This window comes from Notechis scutatus, chromosome 1 (assembly GCF_049901735.1).
Source record: "Notechis scutatus isolate UNSWTSFEM ecotype Mainland chromosome 1, rNotScu1.2, whole genome shotgun sequence".
Classification (NCBI taxonomy): Eukaryota; Metazoa; Chordata; class Lepidosauria; order Squamata; family Elapidae; genus Notechis; species Notechis scutatus.
In genome coordinates, this window is record NC_142009.1 from 152,787,474 (window position 1) to 152,811,757 (window position 24,284).

General features: G+C 35.6%; 2 protein-coding genes across 2 annotated transcripts; one reads left to right on the top strand and one right to left on the bottom strand.

Moving 5' to 3' along the window:
• Window positions 1–1,216: 1,216 nt before the first annotated feature.
• PNO1 (partner of NOB1 homolog) lies at window positions 1,217–9,012 on the bottom strand. Its single transcript, XM_026668466.2, has 7 exons — window positions 8,735–9,012; window positions 6,645–6,794; window positions 5,991–6,074; window positions 4,985–5,045; window positions 4,051–4,168; window positions 2,708–2,778; window positions 1,217–1,995 (listed from the first exon to the last, which is right to left on the bottom strand). Exons 1-7 carry the CDS (start codon window positions 8,918–8,920, stop codon window positions 1,928–1,930), a joined length of 738 nt encoding a protein of 245 aa, XP_026524251.1. The 5' UTR covers window positions 8,921–9,012; the 3' UTR covers window positions 1,217–1,927.
• A 274-nt stretch (window positions 9,013–9,286) lies between these two features.
• DNAAF10 (dynein axonemal assembly factor 10) lies at window positions 9,287–23,239 on the top strand. Its single transcript, XM_026668465.2, has 8 exons — window positions 9,287–9,558; window positions 12,866–12,966; window positions 16,735–16,865; window positions 19,519–19,620; window positions 20,409–20,524; window positions 20,964–21,098; window positions 22,084–22,181; window positions 22,711–23,239. The coding sequence occupies exons 1-8, from the start codon at window positions 9,367–9,369 to the stop codon at window positions 22,916–22,918; spliced, it is 1,083 nt and encodes a 360-aa protein (XP_026524250.1). The 5' UTR covers window positions 9,287–9,366; the 3' UTR covers window positions 22,919–23,239.
• Window positions 23,240–24,284: the final 1,045 nt, after the last annotated feature.

Consider the following 24,284-nt stretch of genomic DNA (forward strand, 5'->3'; position numbering starts at 1 on the left):
CTTATTAGCATGTGCATTCATGGGGTAGGACATCTTTTGTTAGCTTTTTGCAGAATCGTGCAGCAAAAAACAAAAAAAACAGTTATTCCAAAAGCTGTAAATTGTCCACACATTTGGGCCATGAAATAATACAAAATGGGCTGTGATCTATAAATGCTTTGATACCAAATTACTAAAAATTACACATTAACAGGAAGAGATCCTGCAAGTTCTTTAATAATGGATAGATATTCATGTCCTGAGATATAGTTTGGGGTAATGGTTAAAGACATAAGGGAGAGACCGAGTTCTAGTCCTGCTTTAGGTAGAAAGGCAGATAGGTAACTCTGGGTCAATACCATTCTCACAGCTCTAGAAAAGTCAAGCTACTTCTTAAAATGTCTGCCAACAAAACAGCAAAGACTCATTCAGGCAATTGTCAGGAGTCAAGACTAATTAGATGGTGTAAGATTCCCTTCCCCTCCATTTTTGCTTTCGATTTCTTTGGTGCCCTCTCAAGTCTAGTTTGCATTCTGTCTATGCTGCAGAATTAGAAAGGCAGGTGGCCCTCATTGAAAAGCAAATAACTCTAGGATCTGCATATCTCCCTCTATAATGTCACAATATTGAAAAAATCTTATTTTTCTCTTCTTCCAGGAAGGGAGATTATCAACATTGTAACAGCTTCCTCCCCCCTTCATCTGAAATGTTCCCCAAAAAGGGAAAAATATTTATGATTGGAAACATTTAATCAATTCATTTTAACATCTGGATAGATGTAGTTAGATCCTTGTTTGCTAGTTTACTAGTAAACTTTAACCATAAATATATTTGTCAGCTAAATACAATGAGCAGCCCCATTCTGCTTTTTTTTTTTAGTGGAATAGCCCCTTTCCCAGTCATCTTTGTTACATTTTGTATTTTAGCATTTTAAAACAGTTGGGAATTTCTGAGATAAATACAATGCATCCAATAACAGGCATGATATTCCCCTCTGAAAAAAAAATCGGGGCCGGCCAAAAGAGACCCCCCACCGCGTGCCAAGAAATCGCTGCCCAGCTCCCTTTTCCTGCCGCTCAGCGGCCTCCGCTCACACCGCCTGCCCGGGCTCCGCTCGCACCGCCCGCCCGGGCTCCGCTCGCACCGGCCCAGGGGATTCCCAAAAAAATCGGAATTCCGATTTTAATCGGAAGAATATCATGTCTACAATAATGACTTCGCAGCATACTATGCAAAGTATTCTGTTCACAGCTGTATTTGGTTAACCTTGTATCCATTCAATTCAAAAACTGACATAATATTAGCTAGAATGAAATTCATGTACCAATTTTTATTGGACATAACTTCATTTTAGAATGCTTGATAAGATACTTGCTTGAGAACATTGCTGTAGCAGTTCTATTAAATGCCAGTTGTATTGGAACTGAAAATTGCTAAGTTTACTAGGGATGTGAAAAATATTCCATGCATAGAACTGCTAGTTTTGAGTGACCTAGGCATGAATTAATTCAGAAAGAAGTGTTTTGGGGCATGGATACTGGTGGCAACTAGAAACAAAGTGCAAAGATCAGAGGAATGAGCTTTTCAGATGGGTATTTCCACTGGAAGCTAGCAGGAAGAAGGGCAAGAGGGACACTGGGAAATAGGTAGTCTGCCACAAGCCTGGAGGAAAAAAAGAGGCACGACATATCAGCCTTGCCCAACTCACCCTTAAATCCTTCTGAATTTTGTTTCAGCCCAAACTCTGGACAAAGAAAATATTCCAAATTTTGGTCTGGCTGAAATGCCACCCGCTTAAAATGGTTTAGCAGAGCTTCTGAAGCACAATGTGTTTGTTTTGGGTTTTAAAGAAAAGCACACTTTTTCTGTAATCTGTATTTTGACACTGCTTTCTTCAAGTGTTTTCCAGTATCTTGTGTAGAAGCGTGTGACTTCAAAAGCCATGGTCTTAAAATCTTTCTGTTGCTCTGCTTGCTATTGCTCTAATATTGCCATAAACTTTAGATGGAGGACTCCCTGTAGAAGAAAACAGTGCATTCATACAACTGATTTATAGGTAATGATATACAATATATATTTAAAATACAGCAAAAGATTTACAGTTATAATTAGTATAATAAAAACAATAAAGTATTGATTTAAAAAATAGTATTTTAGTTCTCAATGCAAGTTCTTATAAGGCTATGTCATGCATACTTCTGAGGGAGATGGGCATTCTAAACATGAAATTGTGTGTGTGTGTGTGTCTGTGCATCTGTGTGTATATGCACTCATGCATGTATATGTATATATATTTAAAATTAGTACAGCTTAGACCTTTTTCTAACTAGAATACTCATAAATGAATATATGCTAGCTTACATTAAATACAAAATTCTATATATTTAGGTTAGAATTTAAATGGCAGATGCAGAACGAAAGTAACAATGAAGTCCACTAATGAGCCATCAATTTGATATGAAAAAATAACTTCATTTCTTGCTCCAAAAATACCTTCTAGTGTGACATATTTGGAATGCAACCATTTTGTGCATCTCAGTTTTTCTGTGTTTGATTACCCATCCTTGAAAACTGAGTTGCATAGGGAAACTCTGTAATTATGGCTCCTTCGCCTCACAGAAATGTCAAGTTATATTTCTCTAATCAAAAGCACTTCCTACTTGCAAATCTTTGCTCATTAACTGGCATAGTCAAAATATAATGTTAACAAAAGGAATATAAATTTTACCTAGAATGAGATTGCAAATGGCTGTCCGTGCCATTTTAATGTTCTGGAAAGATCCTAAAATATGAACTTTCCTGTAATTAAAATGAAAAGTTTGAACATCTGAAAGAATTATTTTATTCACTACACAATCTTATATAGCACTTTATATTTTATACAAAAGTAGCTCTAAGCTAAATTTATTTCCATAAGGACAAGTTTCAGCAACAGGATATGCCTTTACAAATCTTTAGAAATGTTCATGATATAATGTCATCCCCATTTATTTCATTTCAGATCTACTTTCCGAAACCTTCTGTTGGAACACACTGAATGTCTTAATTGAGGCTCATTAACTCTTTAAGATTGTTATTGCATTATAATACAATTACTATTCTACTTTTAAATATAGTTAGACAGCCCATACCTCTTTGGGTCATTTCTAAGATCCTTGCCAGATTCCTTAATGTCTTCAATAATGGCAGAACTTTTATAAAGTACTTAAAAAGTTCTTAAAATTCAGAGGGATAGGACATGAAAGTAGCTCATGTTGAACTGTGTAGCATAGTCAAACATCAAAAGTTGCTCATGGGAAATATTTTATGAAATTTTGTATTATCCTAGAACACTTTATGATTATTTTTATCTCATGTTTTATAAAACATTGTCAAATTTCAATTCCATGGGAATCATGGATCTGGATTCTGTATGTATTCTGTAAAAGTTAGCTAATTTGAGGTACCTTGAATCAAATATCATTACCCTATGATGTTTCATTCAGTTAAAGGAGAGTTTTAATAGTATAGATTCAGCTGCTATAGACACTGAGACACACACATCTGATTGTGATATTAAACAATAAACCATTTCTATTGTACATGGGTTTTTTTCGTAATATGTTGACTGATGAAGGCTAGAAATCTTGACAGCTTGAATATATTTGGAATCTCTGAGCCAATCAAATCCAGGCATTATCATTATATGAGTAATAACAATGCAGCATATCTAGAGGATCCATCTGTCCAAGTGATGCATGCAAGCATATCAATTTGTATATATACTACATTCAGCCAGAAGATACACCATAAAGTCCTTAGGGATATAGGTATTTTAGAAACATGAAAAATAAATATGTTTTGTGTTTTCAAGGCAGTATTTAAAAGATCATCTTAGTAGTGTCTTATTCCTGGAAATTTATCACTAGAATCCAATCTTCCGTTTTAATATATCCAGCATGTATAATAAGCACGACAAAATTATGAGGTTCTGCAATTGCTTAAAAAACACAGAAGGCTATTACACTAAAACCTGGAAGTTTATTAGCCAAGAATCAAAATTTAAAAAATTGGGAATTGTATAACACTTACGAATCTGCAAGAACTATTCGTGTCCTTGTTACATTTTCAATAGTAAATTTGGTTTTTCCTCCTTTTCCAGCAATTCTTCCTATTGCTCTTGAAAGATGATCTCCTTTTAAAGGTTTGACTAAAGAGAAAATACTGTTTTAATTATTTATTTACCATTTCCCTGGGCCATTTGTCTATGTTGGAATCCAATGATTGCTAAAACTGAGTAAGTGCGACTTACTTCACTTAACAGTCAAGTGAGAAACAGTTATTTTTTTTCCAAATATATATTTCAAAAAGATTCCCAAAGTTCTACTCTTTATTTACCCCCCCATTTTAATGGGCTATGCTGATAAATACAAGAATTAAGATGTCAGGATTCTACCATTTTCTCAACACTTGTTTCAGGCACACTAATGAAACAAGGCAATTCATAGAAATGAAACAAATCTTTGTTGATATAGAAAGCCTGTAACAACATTTAGAAATATATTTGTATACATATAAAGAACCAAAAAATATGAAACTAGAATAAATTCCACAATTGTAATCACAAATCATTACTCTAGTAACATAACAATTTACCTCTAACAATGCTTTTGCTGTTCAATCTGTATTAAAGATTCTCATGATAACTTAGCAGAAGGCCTAACAGTAACAACACACAATAGTTGATTCTTTAAAATTTTAATGTATCTTTTGAAATCCACAAGTCAAATTAACAGTTAGAAATGAAGGCTGGCAGATTTAACTGAGGAATGGTTCAACTAAAAAATTAATCAGTGGAAAATGATATTTCAGACCAAACAAGGTGAATACAGGTTTCAAAATTATTTTCAGAGGTTATTTCAGATGTATTCCTATCAATGAACAACAGTTCTTAACTATATGCATCTCACATCTCCTAATACCCATTATTGTTCTGATCTTTTGATATACTGATTTTCATACTTACCATCTGTTACTTCAAATGATTCTAGAAAAAGCTCATCTAATCTGATTAATGCAAGTGCATCCTGAAAAACAGTAAATAATAACTGATTTTTAAAAATATAGGATCAAGAACAGTCACTAGTAAGACGCCATAGTATAGAGATTCTCTAGCTCCGCATTACCAAAACAATAAAATAGGCTAGAAATCTGAACTAATGGACAATAGTACTAAGTTCCCTAACATGCACACTTATAAAAATACTTCAACAAATACATGCCGCTACATACTGCCACCATTACATATTATCCTGCAAGTCATCAATTGGCAGGAAATTACCTGCCAATTAAAATGTTCTTATCCCATGGGTTTTACCATCTCAAAATACTTTCCAGACTGTTTCCCAATTTATTTGCATATGCTCATGGTACACTTGACCAGGCAAAGTAAAAGCAAGTTTTAACACTTCATCTATATTGCATATGAAACCCTGAGACATTTATTTATTTAAATAATTTATAATTTATATAACTGGCAATACCACCTAGGTCCGTGATGGCAAACCTATAGCACATGTGCCAGAGGTGGTATGCAGATCCCTCTCTCTGGGCACGTGAACCGTTGCCCCAGCTCAGCTCCTCTGTGCATGTGTGCGTGCGCCTCCCACTGGCCAGCTGATCTTTGGGTCTCGGCTGCACAAGCACAGGGCATGCATTTGCATTGCATTTTGGGGATGCGCACACGCGCGCGCACCTTGAGCACTTGCTGAAAAGGTTAGCCATCACTGACCTAGGTAATGTACAAAAGGATAAAAACCAGAAAAAACACTAATTACAAATAAATGTAAACATTTTCTCTACAGATTCAGCAACTGGGATCACAAAATATTAAATCCCACAGCTAATTATCCAAAAAGAACAAAATTCTTCCCTCAACCCCCTATGAAGACACTTCTTAGATCTTTTCAAGTACCAGCAACATTCATTCAATATTCACACAATGAAGTGAACTACAGCAGACAAGAACTTACCTCAACTTGAAATCCTAGTATAAAAGCTTTTACAAAATCAGCTGCTTTTGTCAAAGCACCTATGTCTTTTGTTTCTTTACAAGTCTAGAAAATAAAATAAGTTAAAATTTAGGAAGTGATCCTTGGGGAGATTCATAAAATATTACATGAAGCACTACAATCAACTCTCCTAAATATTTAATTCAATTAATTCTAAATATTAATTTATAAGGTCTACTCTACCTCATTTACCAAGGACAAAAACAGAAGGGGGAAAATTCTGTTTATCCATGCCAGTGGCATCCAAGTATAATTGCAATATAATTTGTTACTATTAAATCTGCAACATATTCCAGATTAAAAAGTTCCCCTATGTGAAGAATCTGCAGAAAGGTATATGCTCCTATTTAAAAAATACACATTTGCCTTATCTATTTATATTTGATTATTTATTTCATTGGAATGCATTCTCACATAATTGGATTATTTGGAATTTTTATTGACCAAAATAATGAGGTTTATTAAGGCTTACTGTCAAAACATTAAGATGACAACTTGTTTTAGCAAAATATTTCTAATACCAAAAATAAATTTAGGAGTGATTTTTTTTTTCCAACAGCAGACACAAATATTAGACAATATTAACTTTTCAGAAATAGTAGACTTACTAGTTACCTTTATCTCTACATTCCTTGTTTTTAAGTTAAATCTAATTTGAAGCTGCAAATGTTCTACAATTGGTGTAAAAATTTTCATCCAGTTCTCTTTCAAAGGAGTATATCTATTTGCTGGTACAGGAATTTTTCTCAATTCATCTTTTCCACACTAGAAAACATAGTAACCATCATAAAATTAAATGTTCAGCAAATAAAATAATTCCATGTATTCAGTTCATTTATGTCTGTTTACATATAATAAACTCCAGAAAATATGAGATGTAAATAGTTTTTTCTAATATTAGATATATCAGAGATTCTTGCCTTTAAAGTTCTACCCTATTCAAAATTAGAGAGTTGTGTTAGTTTATACTAGTATTAGTCTCTATTATTCTGACTGCATCAGATCCCTTCTGATTTTTGTGACTATAAACTGATGCCCATCTTATACAGATCTAACAAAGACCCTGATTTCTACATACAATAATATGTATGATGAACTCAGTCACCGTCAAGTCAACTCAGTAACAGTATACTAACGATCAAACAGTATACAATACTGCTAGTAACAGTATACTAACGATCAAACAGAAATTTGTTAAAAGATGCTAAAGCAGCGTAAAATGATAAAAACCCCTTTACTTCCAATCACAGGGTGTTGCAGGTAATAACCACCATTTTATCTTGCGCCGGGAGGCATACTGGCCATCAGTGCAACTCACAAAGCAGAGGTGTTACCTGGGTATATTGAGGCAGGGCCATCATTATTTGTGCCACTGCATTTTGGACCAGTTGAAAGCTTCCAAGAGGTTTTTCAAAGGGCAGCCAGATTATTATTACCTTTATTGTCAGAGTACAACATGTGTACAGTGAGATTGGCTGAGCCTCCCTTCGTGCACTCCCCCCCAGCACAACTAACAGTGAGGACAGAAGTCCTAACCCAGTCCCAATCTTATTACACTATGTGACCTTGTTGCACAACGTGCCGGCCCTGCAAGTCTATCATGCTATGTTGACATGAAGTTATTTTCCGTTCAGAAGTCTGACAGCCCACGGGTAGAAACTGTTCTTCAGCCTGTTGGTGCGGCTGGCTATGCTTCTATATCTCCTACCCAATGGTAGGAAAGTGAAGTGCTGACAGGAGTGTGAGTCGTCCCTGAGGATTTTCCTCACTCTTCTGTGGCAGCGAGCCCTAGCGATGTCATCTAGTGGTATCAGGGAACAACTCACGATGTTTTGTGCTGTGCTCACCACCCTCTGTAGTGTTTATCCACGGCGGTCAAGCCAGCATACCACACTATAATGCAATATGTGAGGATACTTTCTATTGTGGACACGTAAAAGGAGGTCATCAGTCATTGTTCCACTTTCTTCTTTCGCAAGACCCAAAGGAAATGGAGTCTCTGTTGGGCCTTTCTGCCCACCTGGGTTGTATTGATTTTCTAGGTAAGATCTTCGCTGAGGTAGACTCCCAGGAATTTAAAGGAGGAAACTCTCTCTCTCTCTCAGATGTAGAGTGCATTGCATTACCTAAGCCATAAGGTGCCTAGAACATGAATGGCCATCTGAACATCCATCCCACTCACATTCCCCACCCCCATACAGGAGCACAAGGATGGGATGCACCACCACCATCCTGGCTCTGCCACAGGTCATTGACAAGGTCGACCAAGACTTATCATCTCAGTACTACACCCTTGCTTGAAACCTGATTTGGAATCCACCAAAATAGCTTTTCTCTCGGAATGAACACCAAAGCAAGGAATGGGAAGATGGGGATGCCTCCATTCACACATACCCACCCACAATATATAATTATAATAAATCAAACTGAAGATTAAAATCGGCGCTTAAAACCAGAGTAAGCCCACACTGGCTCGGCTTACTACTGGAATGTAGCATTAACGTGGTACTGAAACGCCCGCAGTTTAACCATTTGTCAATGCTTGCCATTCACGTTTCAAAACGCAATGGCCTTTCCACGAGAAACGCCTGGCCGGGAGCGGAAAACGTTAACTTGCTCCCGGGCATTAAGAAACGATTCCTGGCGACCCTTTTCTACTTCGGCCAGACCAGCCACGCCAGGAGCCACTGGAGTGAGTCACTTACGGCGAGGGCTTCCCCGCTAAGAGGAGGGAAATCCGGCCGCTTCCTAGGCACCGGGCTCTCGTTCGTGTCCATCTGGGGCTCCCGACGCCTCCTCCGCTTAAGGACCTTCGTGAAGCCTTCTGGCTGAGTTTGCGTTTCCATCGCCGTCGGAGGCAGCGGCAGCCCCACTTCACCGGCGCTTTCCATCTCCACGTTTCGCCGGACCTATCTAGCACGATATCTACAGGAAGAGGCGGAGCTGCGTCTCGAGTCACGCAAGACAGCTGCCATAGAAGCCTTTCCCGTTCCTCCAGTTCGCGCTCTATGGTCGGAGGTCGCGCTCTCTTTTCCCGCCCTATAATGGAGAAAGAGAGGTGGGGTGGAGGAACGGGACAAAAACCGGAGACCTAACCTTGCTCCTCCCGCGCCCTTGCCAGGGAGTTTCAGGTGGAAAGGTGGTGCTGCGCAAGAAAGGAGCATGGATCACAACCCTCGGAATCTCTATGATCTAGTGTCCCGGATGTGTGGCCCTTCCGCCGCTTACGCATGCGCAGAGACTCTGAAGCCGGGGGCGGTGGAGGGGGGGTGGAAGTGGTGGCGAAGATTCTGGCCCCGTCGGGTGCCGTTGGGCTCAGGGGCGGGTTCTTGCCGTCATGTCTGCGGGAGGCTTGTTGGAGAAGCCTCAGATCATCGCCCATACACAACACAGCTTGAATTACACCGTCTTCGATTGCAAATGGGTGCCCTGCAGCGCTCGCCTCCTTTGCTTGGGCAATTTCCCGCGCGGCACCGGCGTCATTCAGCTCTACGAGCTGCAAGGCGGCCGCCTCGTCCTCCTCCGTGAAGTAAGGAAGAGAACAACGCACCGGGCTGCAGCCCCGGTTTTCCCACAGGAGCAGCCCATGAATACCAGCCTCACTCCCAAGCACCATACAGTTGCCACCCACGGTGTTAGTTAGTTTTGCTCCCTTGCCCGGGCCTCAGGATACTTTCCTGGGCTTAAGTGGAAGCTCAACCGTAGATTCCCTTAGTTTTTTTTCCCCCGCCTGAGATCGAGGGCTGATATATTAATTCCAATAGAAGAAAATATGTATAGGTCAGGGTTGAACTACCAATTCTTTGTGCTCTCTGGGCTTGATTGTTTGCACGCAGGCGTTTCATTACTTAACTAGGTAACACCATCAGTGCTATTGAGTGTAGGGTTTGTTCCCTCTTCATGCCCTGTTATAGTTGGTGGGATGTGGTTTTCTCTTTGATAGTTCCCTGATTAGGGTTTGTTTGTTTGTTTTGCTTTATGGTTTGCCTAGTGTTGATCCCTGCTATCTAGAAGTGGGTTAGTGGAGAGAATGCATTATGGTCTTTTTGTTTCCTGTTTTATTGTCTCTTGAATTGTATCTAAATGTGTCTGTCTGTCTATTTTTCTGTATGTGTCTGATACTGATACAGAGTCCTTTAATGAGTCCTTTTACCATTTACCAAATGAGGTATCTCAAGATTGAGGTCTTGTGTGAATTACATAAATTTATCAAGAAGTAACAGCAGGAATTGGCTATCACTCTTTGTGTACTTAGTAAAGATTGCCCTATGTTGGGTGCATTTAACATTCATTTTCTTACAAGTAAGATGCCTGGAGTTTGCCTCCGCTGGCATTTAATTGCAGTGGCATTTAATTGCAGTGGAGCGTTTGTAGAGTCAAAGGCATGATGCCAATACATGCACAAGGAGGAACAGGAAAATGGCTTAAGACTATTGATCATTTCAGTATTAACCTTTTAATACTGGAAGGCTGAATTCCAATTAACAGAATACATACAACAGTTCCTTAAAATAAATAGTGAAGAAATATATATAGGTAGTTTTCGATGTAAAAGCATTCATTTAGTGACTGTTCAAAGTTATAATGGCATTGAAAAAGTGACTTACGGCAGTTTTCATGCTTATTATCATTGCAGTATCCTCATAGTCATGTGATCAAAATTTGTATGCTTGGCAGCTGGTTCATATTTATGACAGTTGCATGTGATGTCATGTAATGTGATCCCCTTTTGCAACCTTCTGACAATCAAATTCAAGGGGGGATCCAGATTCATTTAACAACTATGTTACTAATTTAACAGGTGGATTGAACAACAGTTTCACTTAACAACCGTGGCAAGAAAGATGGGAAAATGCAGCAAAATTCACTTAACAACTGTCTTGCTTAGCAACATACATCTTGGGGTCAATTGTGGCCATAGGTCCACAAGGACTGTCAGTATTGGCATTTATACCTCTTAGCTATGTCAACACCCAGTATTTGGCAAAGCACTATATTCAAGAGTCACACATGTTAAGAAATGAGTAATAAAGAATGCCACAGTGCTCACCATGGAAATAGGCATTAACTGTTCTTGTATACATAACACTCTACTAAACACAGTGCAGTTAATTACTGTAGCCATAGCAGTGCAAGAAATGCACTACCTATTGGTCTTAAAAAGCTTTAAGGAGAAATAAAATCCTTTTCTATAGCACAGATTGACTTTGTAGACTACAAAATACAATAATTAAATCCTCACAAGGGGCAAACAGTTCATTTTTTCTACTTCGGGAACAATGAAATTAGATTTTAGTTTTAGTGTTACTTTCCAAAAAGAAGCATATTTAATCTATAAGAGTTTTTTTTAATATGAAAGGATCACCATGAATGGTATTGGTGAATTGTTGGCAGTGAGTTGAAATGGGGCATATCTACTTTGAAATGTAGCATTCTTTAGAAGATCTACATACTGTATCCTTTCCCCAAACTAGCTGGATGGGCTAAATCAATTATAGTAATATTTTAATGTTCTGTTTGCAACTGAAGTGCATGCAAAATATACTGGCTGTGAAGAAAAGTATGTGGGAAAGCACAGTATATTAGAATATACCTTATAAGAAATGTGGGGACAGGGATCTATATTTATTTTTTGTGGACTTTTTTATTAAATCATCTACAAGAACATAATAAATGTAAATTTGGGAAAAAAAGAAATATATGAAGTTGCCCATATGAAGTGGCAATATAAACAGAGAATAAATTGCATGTTTTTACAGAAAGTTCATCTTGGCTCAAAAGTTATAGAAAAATATAGCATCTTAACTTGATTTTCTGTAAAGAAATTGGATGTTATTGTTCTGGCAAATGTGAATGTTAGTCATTCAGAATTTAATGCTATCTTTCTGTGTATAAATTTACATAATTTAAATACATGTATGATTTGTAAGGGGTGTGCAGGTAGGACTCGCATAAGCCCAAAATTTCCATTCCTAAGCAAGACAGTTGTTAAGTGAGATTTGCCACATTTTACAATCTTTCTTGCCACAATTGTTAAGTGAACCATTGCAGTTGTTAAGTTAGTAACATGGTTGTTAAATGAATCTGGCTTTCCCATTGATTTTGGCAAAGTTGCAAAATGATCACATGACTCTGGTACATTGCAACCCATCATAAATACATACCAGTTGCCAAGTGTCCAAATTTTCATCACATGACCTTAGGGATGCCGCAACAGTCCTAAGTTACTTTTTTCAGTGGCATATCTTTGAATGGTCACTAAATGAATGATTGTAAGTTGAAGACTTAGAAGCTTGAGATACGAATTGCAATTAAGAAATGACTTTTGGTGTGGTTTACACCTTTTCTTTACAAATTTACAAATTAAAGAGATTTAGTAATCTATAAAAGCAAGCAGTACATACTTTGTTTCTCAAGAAATTAAATGTGAAATGTACCCTGTTTTTTTTAATTATGGAACTTGGATGGCAGCTTCTAATTTTTCTGTTTCATGTCTATTTAGATTATGCATCTAGAAAGAACTAGGCTAATAATTTGTAGATACATTCTACAAACAGAAAATAAAGGAGAAAGTGCATGGGAGTGCTAATCTTTATGCCTCTGCAATGATAGGTTTCTTTGACTTATTTGGAATCCTCCCCCAAAAAGTATGTATAGAATTGCAATCTTTATATCCTAAAATCTAAGTATGAAAGTCAAACCTGTTCATTCATTTGAACCTTAATGGAAAAAAATATGTTTAGTCAGTGTTTGATTCTAATATGATCTAACAGGTAGAACAAGACATAAATTGAAAATAACAATCATTCAATGTAAACATTTATCTCTACTTCCAGATTGAAAAATCACGACCTATTAAATGTGCAACCTTTGGGGCTGCTTCTTTGCAACAAAGATACTTAGCTACCGGAGATTTTGGTGGAAATTTAAATATATGGTAAGAAATGTTTTTTTTGCAAATTTTAAAGATAGGGCCTTATCTTTTATTGGACAACTTAAGAGTCACTGTAAAATCAGTATTGTTCACTGTCTTAAATATTCTTAATGTAGAAGTGTTAGGTTTTTAGACAGCAATAAAACATTTACTTTGAAGAAGACTGAATTAATAGTATTATCTTTTATGGTTTTCTTTTTCTGAATCTTCCAGCCTCAATTATAAAATATGTTTCAAAGCTCAGGTAAATTTTTAGACCAGTCTGTGATGCAGTACAGGTAGTCCTGATTTATGATTGATCACTTAGCAATAATTCAAAATTGCAACCTACCTGCAAAAGGGAATTATGACCAAGTTCTGAAGTTTTGACAGCTGCCTCTTGCTTCTCCCCATCATATGTCTATACTTTGAGTGCTCCACAGCATGGCTGCATTTGCCCATTTGCCCATTATCCGGGATCACATACAAATACGGTAAATGCATTTTACAATGGTTTTGCTAAAAACCAGAAGTAACTTCCATGGTAAACTTCCAAACCATAGTAAACTGACTTTGCTTCATGACAAGTGTTCAGTTAATACTGTAGTGTTCCTTTTATGTCCGCCGTGTTTGCTTATTGACCACTGCAAAAATGGTTGTAAAATTGGGTTGGTGACATGACCGAACTGATTTATGATATTTAGAATATGTGATTGTTATGGGCAATTTATTATTTGTAACGTGATTGTAATGAGCAAGCTCCATTATGATCCTATGTGAAGATCTATAATAAATGTAAAAACATTTTTTTAAAACTTCACATTGTAACTAAATTATAATTTTGTATCTTTCCATTTTACATCATGAGGTTATTAATACACACAAGAGCACACAACAGATATCAACTAAACATAAACCACTCCAAACTTGATTGGAGGAAATACGATTTCAGCTACAGAGTGGTCAATGTCTGGAACTCACTACCTGATTCTACTGTCACATGCTCAAACCCCCACTCCTTTACCCTCAAACTAACTTCTATTGACCTCACTCCATTCCTAAGAGGTCTGTAAGGGACGTACATAAGCGCACAATCGTGCCTACCGTCCCTGTCCTATTGTCCCCAATTATTAGTTTCTATTTCATGTATTTAAACTTATTGTTCTGACCCAAGCCTCGTTCAAAGCAAACACACCAAACAGAGATAAAAGCAAAACCTTTTTAATGCTTCTCTGTGAATTCCGTTCATTCATAGTAAAATGCTATTAAAAACTAATTGTCCCACAAGGAAGGAGCCATCTTTAATGATCAAGTAATTTTATGTGGGGGGAAAAAAGGAAAGGGGGGAAAGAGAATGAAAAGTTTAAGATTTGAAAAAACAACCAAAAAGAAAAAGAACAGTTTGAAAAATAAGTATAATATTAGAAAGCAACAGAAGAGGGGATTACAGAAGAGACAATTAGAAATAGAGAGACAAGCGGGTAAAAAGGGGAGGGAGAAGAGGGGGAAGAAGGAAAGGAAAATAAGTTATAAAGGACAGAAACAAGATATAGAGAAACAGGGAAAAGGTATAAGAATTGAAAGTATAAGCCTGTTTAGAGATAATGGGTGAAAACTTAATTGTAAAAGGATTCTGCAAAGGTACATAAGATAGTATTGTTATATTACAAATAGAAATAATTTTAGAAAATATGATTAAAATGATGGATAAAATATCGTAATCTAGTGGAATGTTTGTTAATAAATAAATGAAATAAAGTGAATGAGAGAATTAAATTAGGAAAGGATGGGAACATTTTAATTATTAATGATTTATAAAATATAAGTGAAGAGAAATATGGGGGGAAAAAAGAATTAATTATGGAAAGTTTATAAGTGTTCCCAAGGAAGTATGATATTTAATTGAAAAGAAATGTTAAAGATGTTAAGATTATAATATATATATATATGATTATAATATATATATATATAATCTTTTTTAAAGAATATAGTGTGTATTTTAAGAATGTACCAAGCAGAATTTGATTGGAAGTTATGTATTATATTGAATGTTGTAATCTTAAAGGTATACATTGAAGCTTAAATAAGAGTTGAATGGATGTAATTAAAAGATATAAAGGTGTCATACTCCAATTAGTAACTACAGGGGAAAATTTGTTTAATGAGAAAAGATAATATGAAATTGAAACAGGACAGACAAAAGTATAAATATAATGATTTGAACTGAGATGAGATAATCAAAATAAAGTTGAGAAAATTAAAAGAGGGGAAAAACTATGTAGAAAATGTAAAACAGTAATAAGATATGGAATAGAACACAAAACTGAGCATGAAATTGAGTTTGTGTCTGTATGAAGAAGTGATAAGCCAGGACCATGCTATTTTCAAAAAAAGATGTTTTATTTGTATTATGGTTTTTTTTGTGTGAAAACACAAATTTTCAAAACAACAACACCTAACTGTCCCAGATAAGAACAAGTCTTGCAAGGTTGTGCAAGGCTGCCAAGAGCACAAGATTAAATTGCAAGGAAATAATCAAAACCAAAAGTCTCCAAACACAAACCAGGATAGTCCGAACTTCCACAAGACTTGAAGTACAAGAATTTCTTCGCTTCCTGCAAAGAATCCCACCTCTGAGGGCTGGCTTTTATCCCTTAAGGGAGGGGCCATCACCTTGCAGCCTTATTCCCAAGTCGCCTGTGCTGCTGCAGCTGCTCTTTCCTTCGAGCAGTCCTGCGCGCATGCACACTGGGCACAAGCTCCTCAGGGTCCTCTGCATCACTGCTGCCAGCCTCCACAAGCTCTGAAGGCAGCACTCCACTCTCTGATAGTCCTGGCCCCATTCCTGCATCACCTGTAGGCCCCTCATCCAAGTCTTCGTCTCGGAGACCTCAGCCATTCGCACATGCTACCAGCGAACCACAACACTTATGTTTATTCTTATTTCTATTATATTGTAAGCGTTTGACAAAATAAATAAATAAATAAAATAAAAATAAATGTTTTCTTTTGACTTCTGTCATGTTTTAAAGAAGAAAAAGCTTCGTGTTAGTATTCAGTTTTCTATGTAGTAAAGGACAAATGAGTATATTGTAACTATTTTGCCATTGGTTCTCATTAGAAAATTTATAAAGTAGGCACTAGGTATCAATTTGATATACTGGTGTGCCAAGTATGAATAGATGAGCCTAGTTTTTAGACTTACGCATTAAAAATAGTTCAGAAGCACGTTGAATCTTTTGCAAACATGTTTCTCTGATATTCAGTAAAAGCAATCTGTCTTTTTGAAAGTTTCTATATGATTCTTAAAAATGTGGTTACTTCAAGAATGATATTAACCTTAATAAACTTTCCTTAAAGGAACTGCATCTTTTCTCTGAGCTTATGAAATTCTGAAAAAAAAAAAAACCCAGACTATTTTAATGAATAATAGAGATGTGCTGTGACCTCAGGAAGACAGAAACATTTCTCCAGAATTATTTTCTAATGCATAGCTATACTAATTATATTTTGAGTATTGAATGTTACATCTCTTAAGTAAATTTACTGAGAAATATAAACATAAGATTCTGATCTTTTATTGGGTATTAAGTAGATTTTATGGACTACCAGGAAGTGTCATGGGCAATAGGTCAAATTAGGAAATTGTAAAACTTTCAAAAAAAATGATACAAACTCCTATATTGGCATCAAGAAAACTCTGGTATCCATGTAGTCATCAAGAGATGAATTCTAGATGAAGGAGATGTTTATGAACAAACACAAACTAACAGTTCCATTTCTGCTGTTTAGGAATTTGGAAGCTCCAGAAATACCAGTATATTCTGTGAAGGGGCATAAGGAAATCATAAATAGCATTGATGGAGTTGGTGGTCTGGGAATTGGTGAAGGAGCCCCAGAAATTGTGACAGGAAGTCGTGATGGTAAGTTAGTCCTCTTGCAATGCCCTCAAAGGGGAGAACAAGGGAAGTAGGTTAGACTAGAATACAGATAATTTAAATCTGTAAAAATCTGCAATATTATGAATTAATTTTGATTTTAAATTTAAGATCACCTTAGTTTTAAATTGAATGGAAAATATATATTGATGAGTTTCTTATGGTTTTTTTCCCCATCAGACTATCAAGTCTATCAAATCTTGTTCTGGAAATCTGCATTCAGATGTGTTTCAATGAATAATATATTTGGTTTGCATTCAGTGTCAAATATTATGATTTCTCATGGAAATGATACAATTCATTGGCTGAACAATATAATCTTCAGTGAACAATTCCTGTGAACATAATAGAATTTGTTTTTAAGATAACATGTACTGTATGGAATTCACCGCCCATTTAAGAAGTGATTATTATATATGACTCAAGCTATGACACATTAGATGTTATAGAAGTCCTACTAATAAACTGCCACACAATTATTTCTATTCCTAAAAGACTTCATTTGCAAAAGTAGTATATGTAAGTCCATTTTATGAACTCAGAAATAAGTTGCATATAATTGAATGCTTAAAATATCCAGTGCTTTTAATTAGGTATTTAATAATAGGTATTAAGGTATAAGAAATCCTAAGGTATTTAAATACCTGTTTCAGAATTAAGATTTTCCATGATGTTGATGGTGAGAAAGTAAAAAATACAGATTTTAAGAGGCATCTCATTGTTTTAAAAAAAACAGCATGAGATAAAAAATACCCCTTCACTTCTATATTCTGCCTAATCCCCATTACAAAGGTTTAACAGAGTTAAAAACACATGGTTTATAACCCAGGCACTTATGCTACTGTATTAACTATCCATACCTTGGGGAGTAGGCCATTGTCCTGGCTCATTTGGCATGAGCTGCCCCCAGCTCTTCTCTGGCCTGCGATTGGTGGATGGGTTGATTCTGACTTCAAGAGCATTGGTATAGCTTTTCCTGTATAATAGCTTCAGAGCTGCTAGAAGGAGATTGACCCTCTCAGTAGAGGAAGAACAAGATACATAATTATAAAAGGAAGAAAGACAAACAATCTTGAGTTCTTGGAGTAAAGGTGGAATATAAATCTAATAAATAAAAATGGATGGGAGAGAACATGTAAAAAGAAGACAAGAATGAGAATCTGTGTTCCTATGTTGACCATCATCTCCCTGGCAATTCCCCCAAATTACAGGTAATCTTTTGTTCCTGGCCTGTCTAGCTGTATGCCTGCAGCTTCGGCAAATTAATTTGATAACTGCTGTATATTTTTTTCCTAGATGGAGCAGCAGTAACTCTCCTTTTGGGAGGCAAAAGCAACAATCTTTATTCAGAATTGTGTATGCTATTTTGAAGAATCTTTTGAACCTTAGTTTATTTTTTCATATTTTGTAAAAATCTAATGTGTAGGTATATCTCATGTTTTGTAAAATGATACATAGCTTTGAAATAAATCAATCTAGGTATTGCTATAATCAGAAGATCACTGAGGTTCAATGCTCATGCCTCCTGTTAAGATATTAATACGTTTTCACATGTCAGCTAATGAATCAATTAGTTGCATATAGTTTAAAGAAAAGACAAGTTTTTCTGAACAGTTCACATTTCATTGAAACTATGACATAATAGATCTGGATTGCATCCAAACATTAGAGCAAGCAAGTTAATTTGGTCAGCTTTCTCAAACTGTGAACATAATAGATACGATGGACTAATTTCTCACTATTCCCAGCCACAGCCAAGTTAGTCTGATTTAGATCTGTAAGTAGTCTTTGATGTACAATCACAGAGCTTCCATAACAGAAACAGTTCTGGGACCAGAACTTCCATAACAACAGTGGTTGTTAAATATTTTATGATATTTTTTTCCCCCTGTGGTCAATCACATGATTGTTAAATGAATCTAGTTTCCTTCATTGAGTTTGCTTGTTGAAAGCACCTGAGAAAGTTGTAATTGATGATCACATGACCCTGGGATTCTGCAACTGTTGTAAATAGATGCCAGTTGCCAAGCGGCCAAATTTTGATCAAGGAACTGTGGGAACATTGCAATAGTTGTAAGTTTGAGGACTATTCATAAGTCACTTTTTTCATCACTGTTGTAATGTCAATCATTGAACAAATGGTTGTAAATCAAGAATACTTGTATTTTAGAGAATTTTAATAGTATGACCTTACTTTATAAAGGTTTTTTTTTCTTGAAATTGAATTATCACTATTATCACATTTATTAAACAGGCAAATATTTTATGGAATATCAATGATAAGAAGCTACAGATTTATTTTTAATCCAGCAAATTCTGAAGGATTGAAAGTGAACAATCTTACAACTCTAGCTAAGCAGATTAAATTTGCTGATCATTTCAGTTCATGCTTGACATTCCATAAACATTTTTCACTTGCATAAACTTGGCATAGAAGTTGTAGAAAGCAAAATGGTAATCTGCTTTTGTACTGTTACCAAGAAAATTACATGGATTTATTTGTGAAGTCACCGGGGCTGAACTAAACTCATACTTTACACACCTACAGATAACTGCGTATATATGCATAATGTTTTCTTAAAAGCAAACTGAAAGTGTCACGTAGAAGAATAAATACAAATTCATTTGATGGTTGCAGGGACAGTGAAAGTCTGGGACCCAAGACAAAAAGATTTTCCAGTTGCCAATATGGAGCCAGCACAAGGAGAGAGTACAAGAGACTGTTGGACAGTTGCCTTTGGTAGGTCTGAGTTTCTAACCTGTTCATGCCATATAGAAATTGATCATGGAATTTATCTTGCTTTCCATTACTTTGTTCTCTGAATGGCTGTTTGCACTTTAAAAAAAAAAAAAATGGAAAAAGTTTTTAGAATGTAATATTTCTCTAATATTCATTAAAACAGCCTGTTTTCAGGCTTCAAAACTTGAAAACTCTGTTGAGCAGTGTTGAAATGCAGACATTTGTATGCAGAATTTGTGCTATATTGAAATAAACTGTTTGTGCATGGTCCAAAGCATTTCTTCAGAATAATTTTCAAATCACCCACGGTATTATTGAATATCACAATATTCCTTTTTTCAGATGCTCTGACACAGAAAGCAGATAGAAATTATTAGGGAAAGTTGAAAATTTTGTTTGAAATGCAACCTGTAAAATTATTCCTCCAGAAATTAGGCATCAACCTATTACCGTTAATCCTCTCCGGTATCAAACAGCCAATTTTATATCAAACAGCCAATTTTATATCAAACAGCCAGCTTAAATATTCCAAATCTTGTTATTCAGAGGCAAAAATATGTGCATTAATGTCTTGTTTAAAATAACATATAAATTCTGCAATCGCTACTTCTTTTGCTTTAATTCTATGTTTTCTGAAATGAAATGATTTGTCTTATCTCATTACAAAATTGTTTTACTAGAAATACAGTATATTTCCTTAAAATTGGTGTACAAATACAGGATTGTTAGAATAATGTTTTGGTTATTGTTGATTCTTTATCTGAATAATCTCATCTTATTTTAATTAGGCAATGCATATAATCAAGAAGAACGGGTTGTATGTGCTGGCTATGACAATGGGGACATCAAGTTGTTTGACCTTAGGAATATGACATTACGATGGGAGACCAACATTAAGAATGGGGTTAGACTTTTTTTTTCTTCACAAGTCTTCAAAGTTCTGTGGGGATAGGTACCATTTTAGAATTTCTTTTTGTAAGTTAATCAGTTTGTTTTATCTGACGATTAGATTATCAGTATGGTCAATCTATAATGGAGTGTTATGCCAGACCAAATACTCTTTAAAATAAACATGAAAATAAAAACAAATTGTAGTTTCAGTGATACTATTAAATGGGAAATTCAGAAATATTGTTGAAGTGCAAAAATTTTGTGAAATCTTGTTGCATAATTCTTGATTCCATTAGGGCTAAGCAGAGAACTAGAAAAGGATCCAGCTAGCTATCCTCTGTCTAGATTATGCAACCTTGATAAAATGTGCTTCTAAATAAACTGCATCATAGTTCTTTCTTGCAGTGTGTTATTCAGTTGTAATTTATTGGTTGCTTACTTTAAATTTCTAGGTCTGCAGTGTTGAATTTGACAGGAAAGATATAAATATGAACAAATTGGTAGCTACATCGCTTGAAGGAAAATTTCATGTTTTTGATATGAGAACTCAGCATCCAACTAAAGGTTTTGCTTCTGTTTCAGAGAAGGTAAATTGTTTTGTTTAAAAAGAGGTTGCTAATTTATACTCGGAGATGTTCTGTTGCCACATACCATTGAAGGAGGGGATGGAGGTAGAGGGTAGTTCAAAAGCACTCATGCCCTAATCCTTGAAACATTTCTCTCCTGCAAAGCTAAATTCAGAATGGATTGGAATATTATTCATTTAGCTAAAAGGTTAAAAGCCCTTTGAGATGTGGAGAACAATTTATCTCAAGATGCACATCTAATCCAGAAAAAGGAGATTATGTTTGTATTTGTATCTAGCCTTCTCTGTGGAAAATGTACATTGAATAAGATGAATATCTCCCAGATGGAGTGCTACAACTGAATGAGCCACCAAGAAGAGTCAAATATGCATTTACATATTGAACTAAATTGCTAAAAAGGAATAATTGTGCTTGTGATGAATCCTAAGTTGTCTAGTATTTCCAGAAGAACTGTAGAGAGAAAAATGCTTTCTTATTCACCCTGGACTTTGTGAATTGGAAGAGAGACTTTTGATGCTTCTATTTTTTTCAGAGTTTGCCCAGGCAGGAAATCAGCCCTTCTTTGCATGCTCTGGCTGCCTCTCCATAACTGTCTCACTTCTTTTTTTTTATTAAACAACTTAGGCAGTATAAAAAGTCTGTCTTCTTTCACCAAGCATGAAATGAAACTCCCCCAACTTCCATCTTCTCTGTAACAAGCAGAAAATGTAAGGGAAAATCTCTTACGCTTTATAGAGTTACAGGCATGTGACTGTCAGAATTACAACAACTTCCGAACTCAAGGGCTTGTGCTGCTTAGTGATTAGATGAATGTGTGCTCATTCTTTATTGCACATTAAATCTGGGGCATGAACATAACTTTTTGGGTATTTCTAATCACTCACTTTACTGATTTTCTTGCATCTTGCTTTCAGTCAGTTATAGAAAATTACAAAATAAACCTCTTTATTTTCTCTCTCATTTTATTACATAATTTTGTTGGCAGGCTCACAAATCCACTATGTGGCAAGTTCGGCACTTACCACAGAACAGAGATGTCTTTGTGACAAGTGGAGGAGCTGGAAACCTTCATCTCTGGAAGTAGTAAGTATTTTACTTTCCATCAAAGTTATGTTTTTGAGTGATGCAAATGTTGTACCTCTTACAGAAGTACAGGCGTACAACATTACATTGCAAGTACTATATATTTACAGATTTACAATAGAATAAAATCGTAAAAGTACACAAGTAATTAAAAGGCAAAACAAAAAAGCAGCAGTTGGAATAAAGAGTTTCTAACAGCAGCACGTTAAAAAACAAAACATTGATTAAAATTACATAAACTCATCAGAGAGTAAAAATAGTACAAGGTAATATGGTGCCAATTCTCCCCCCAAATCAAAACAAGAAAAAGCAGGCAGAGCTTTGTGAGATGCAAGTTACCACTGAGAGATCTACTCTAGGCCTTTTCTTTGAGCACAGCTCTTTCTTTTGATCTAACACATGTCAGAAAGTGATTCAGAAGATAAAATGCAATGTCACTTTTGGAGAAGATGTAGGAAGGTAGAATAAAACAATTTGCATTGTACATATTCATAAAGTGGTTTTGTTCATTTTATTTTCCCTACTTTAGTGAGTATCCTGCACAGCGCTCTAAGAAGGATTCAGAAGGAACAGAAATGGGAGTAGCGGGTTCAGTTAGCCTTTTACAGAATGTGACATTATCAACCCAGCCAATTTCGAGTCTAGACTGGAGTCCTGACAAACGTGGTCTCTGTGTTTGCAGCTCATTTGATCAGACTGTAAGGGTACTCATAGTCACAAAATTGAACAAAATTTGACAGGATTTCTAACAACAAAAAACTTTCATGGGTGTCCTTGAACACACTTAGAAATTTAATGAGAAGTCAGAAGATGTGAAAAAGTTTTCATCAACTGTGGATTTTACCTTTCTAGAAAATGCACTTGTAGTTTAACATATTAAGACCTATTCACTGTTATAGATGCTTTTAAATCCAAACTACCTAATGCTTATAGTAAAATTATTGCAGTATAACAAATTTTCTTTAAATGAATTATTTTCATTATTTTGAATTTGTAAGTACTTTAAATACTGTTTATTACTATGTTTTAGATTACACTGATTAAAATTTGAACAACTGTTTTAATAGATTTGTTCTTTTGACTACCTGTTTATACATTAACATGTGTTCAGATCAGTAAATATTCTGCCTTTAAAAAGAAATATCCTTAAAATGTGTGATTGAGATATTATAGATGTAATCAGATTGATGTCATTTAAATAGATGTAATTTACCTGATATATATAATTCTTAAGAGTGTCAAATAAAAAAAATGTTTTTTGGATTATTTAAGTACATTAAGTACAGTGTATAATGATAGATTGTGTGAAACAGCCAAGATATATAGTCATCCTGTCCTCTAGTGGCAAATTGGGCATATTACAGAAAATTAAGCAAAATAAAACAGGGTTTGAGTGACATACATTGAAAAAAAATGAAGCCAGAGAAAAAATGATGTCAGAGAAGCTATAGAATTTCTAAGGATTCTCAATAATTTATTAAGAAATTGTTATCATAGTGACTTGTATGGCTGTATGGACATATAACGGTTTACATGACAAATTGAACCACAAATCACAGCTATACCCTATACCTATAAATATTTGGACAGCACATTATCTGAAATGTAATTAATTGGATTAATTAAAGCTATGATTAACCATGGATAAGAATTACATGGATATAATAACACTGAATACAGTTAGCCAATTGCATTTTAATCAAATGTGCTGGCAAACTCAGCTTGTTTAGCTTATGATTCAGAGCGCCTTGTAAATCCAACAACAGCAACAATAATTTATTGTGCTACCCAACTCAAGGATTTATTAAATTGACTGAATGCAGCCTGGGCTAGGTTGATGGGCTAGGTATGTTAAATGGGACACTTGATTGGTTTTAGGTCTTTGCAGGACAAAACTGATTATATGGGATGGGGTTTCTTTCTGTGTCTTACCTTTCACACTTGTGTCTCTTTTTTTGTCTGAAGCAAGTAATAACCACATTTGTGATAAAACTGGCATGGATAATTAAATGGGCACACCCCTGCAGTTTTCTAAGCATTAATGTGGAAGGGTTTTCAATTTCCCACTCTAGTCTGAGCCCCCAAGAGTCCTGGGTGATTCCC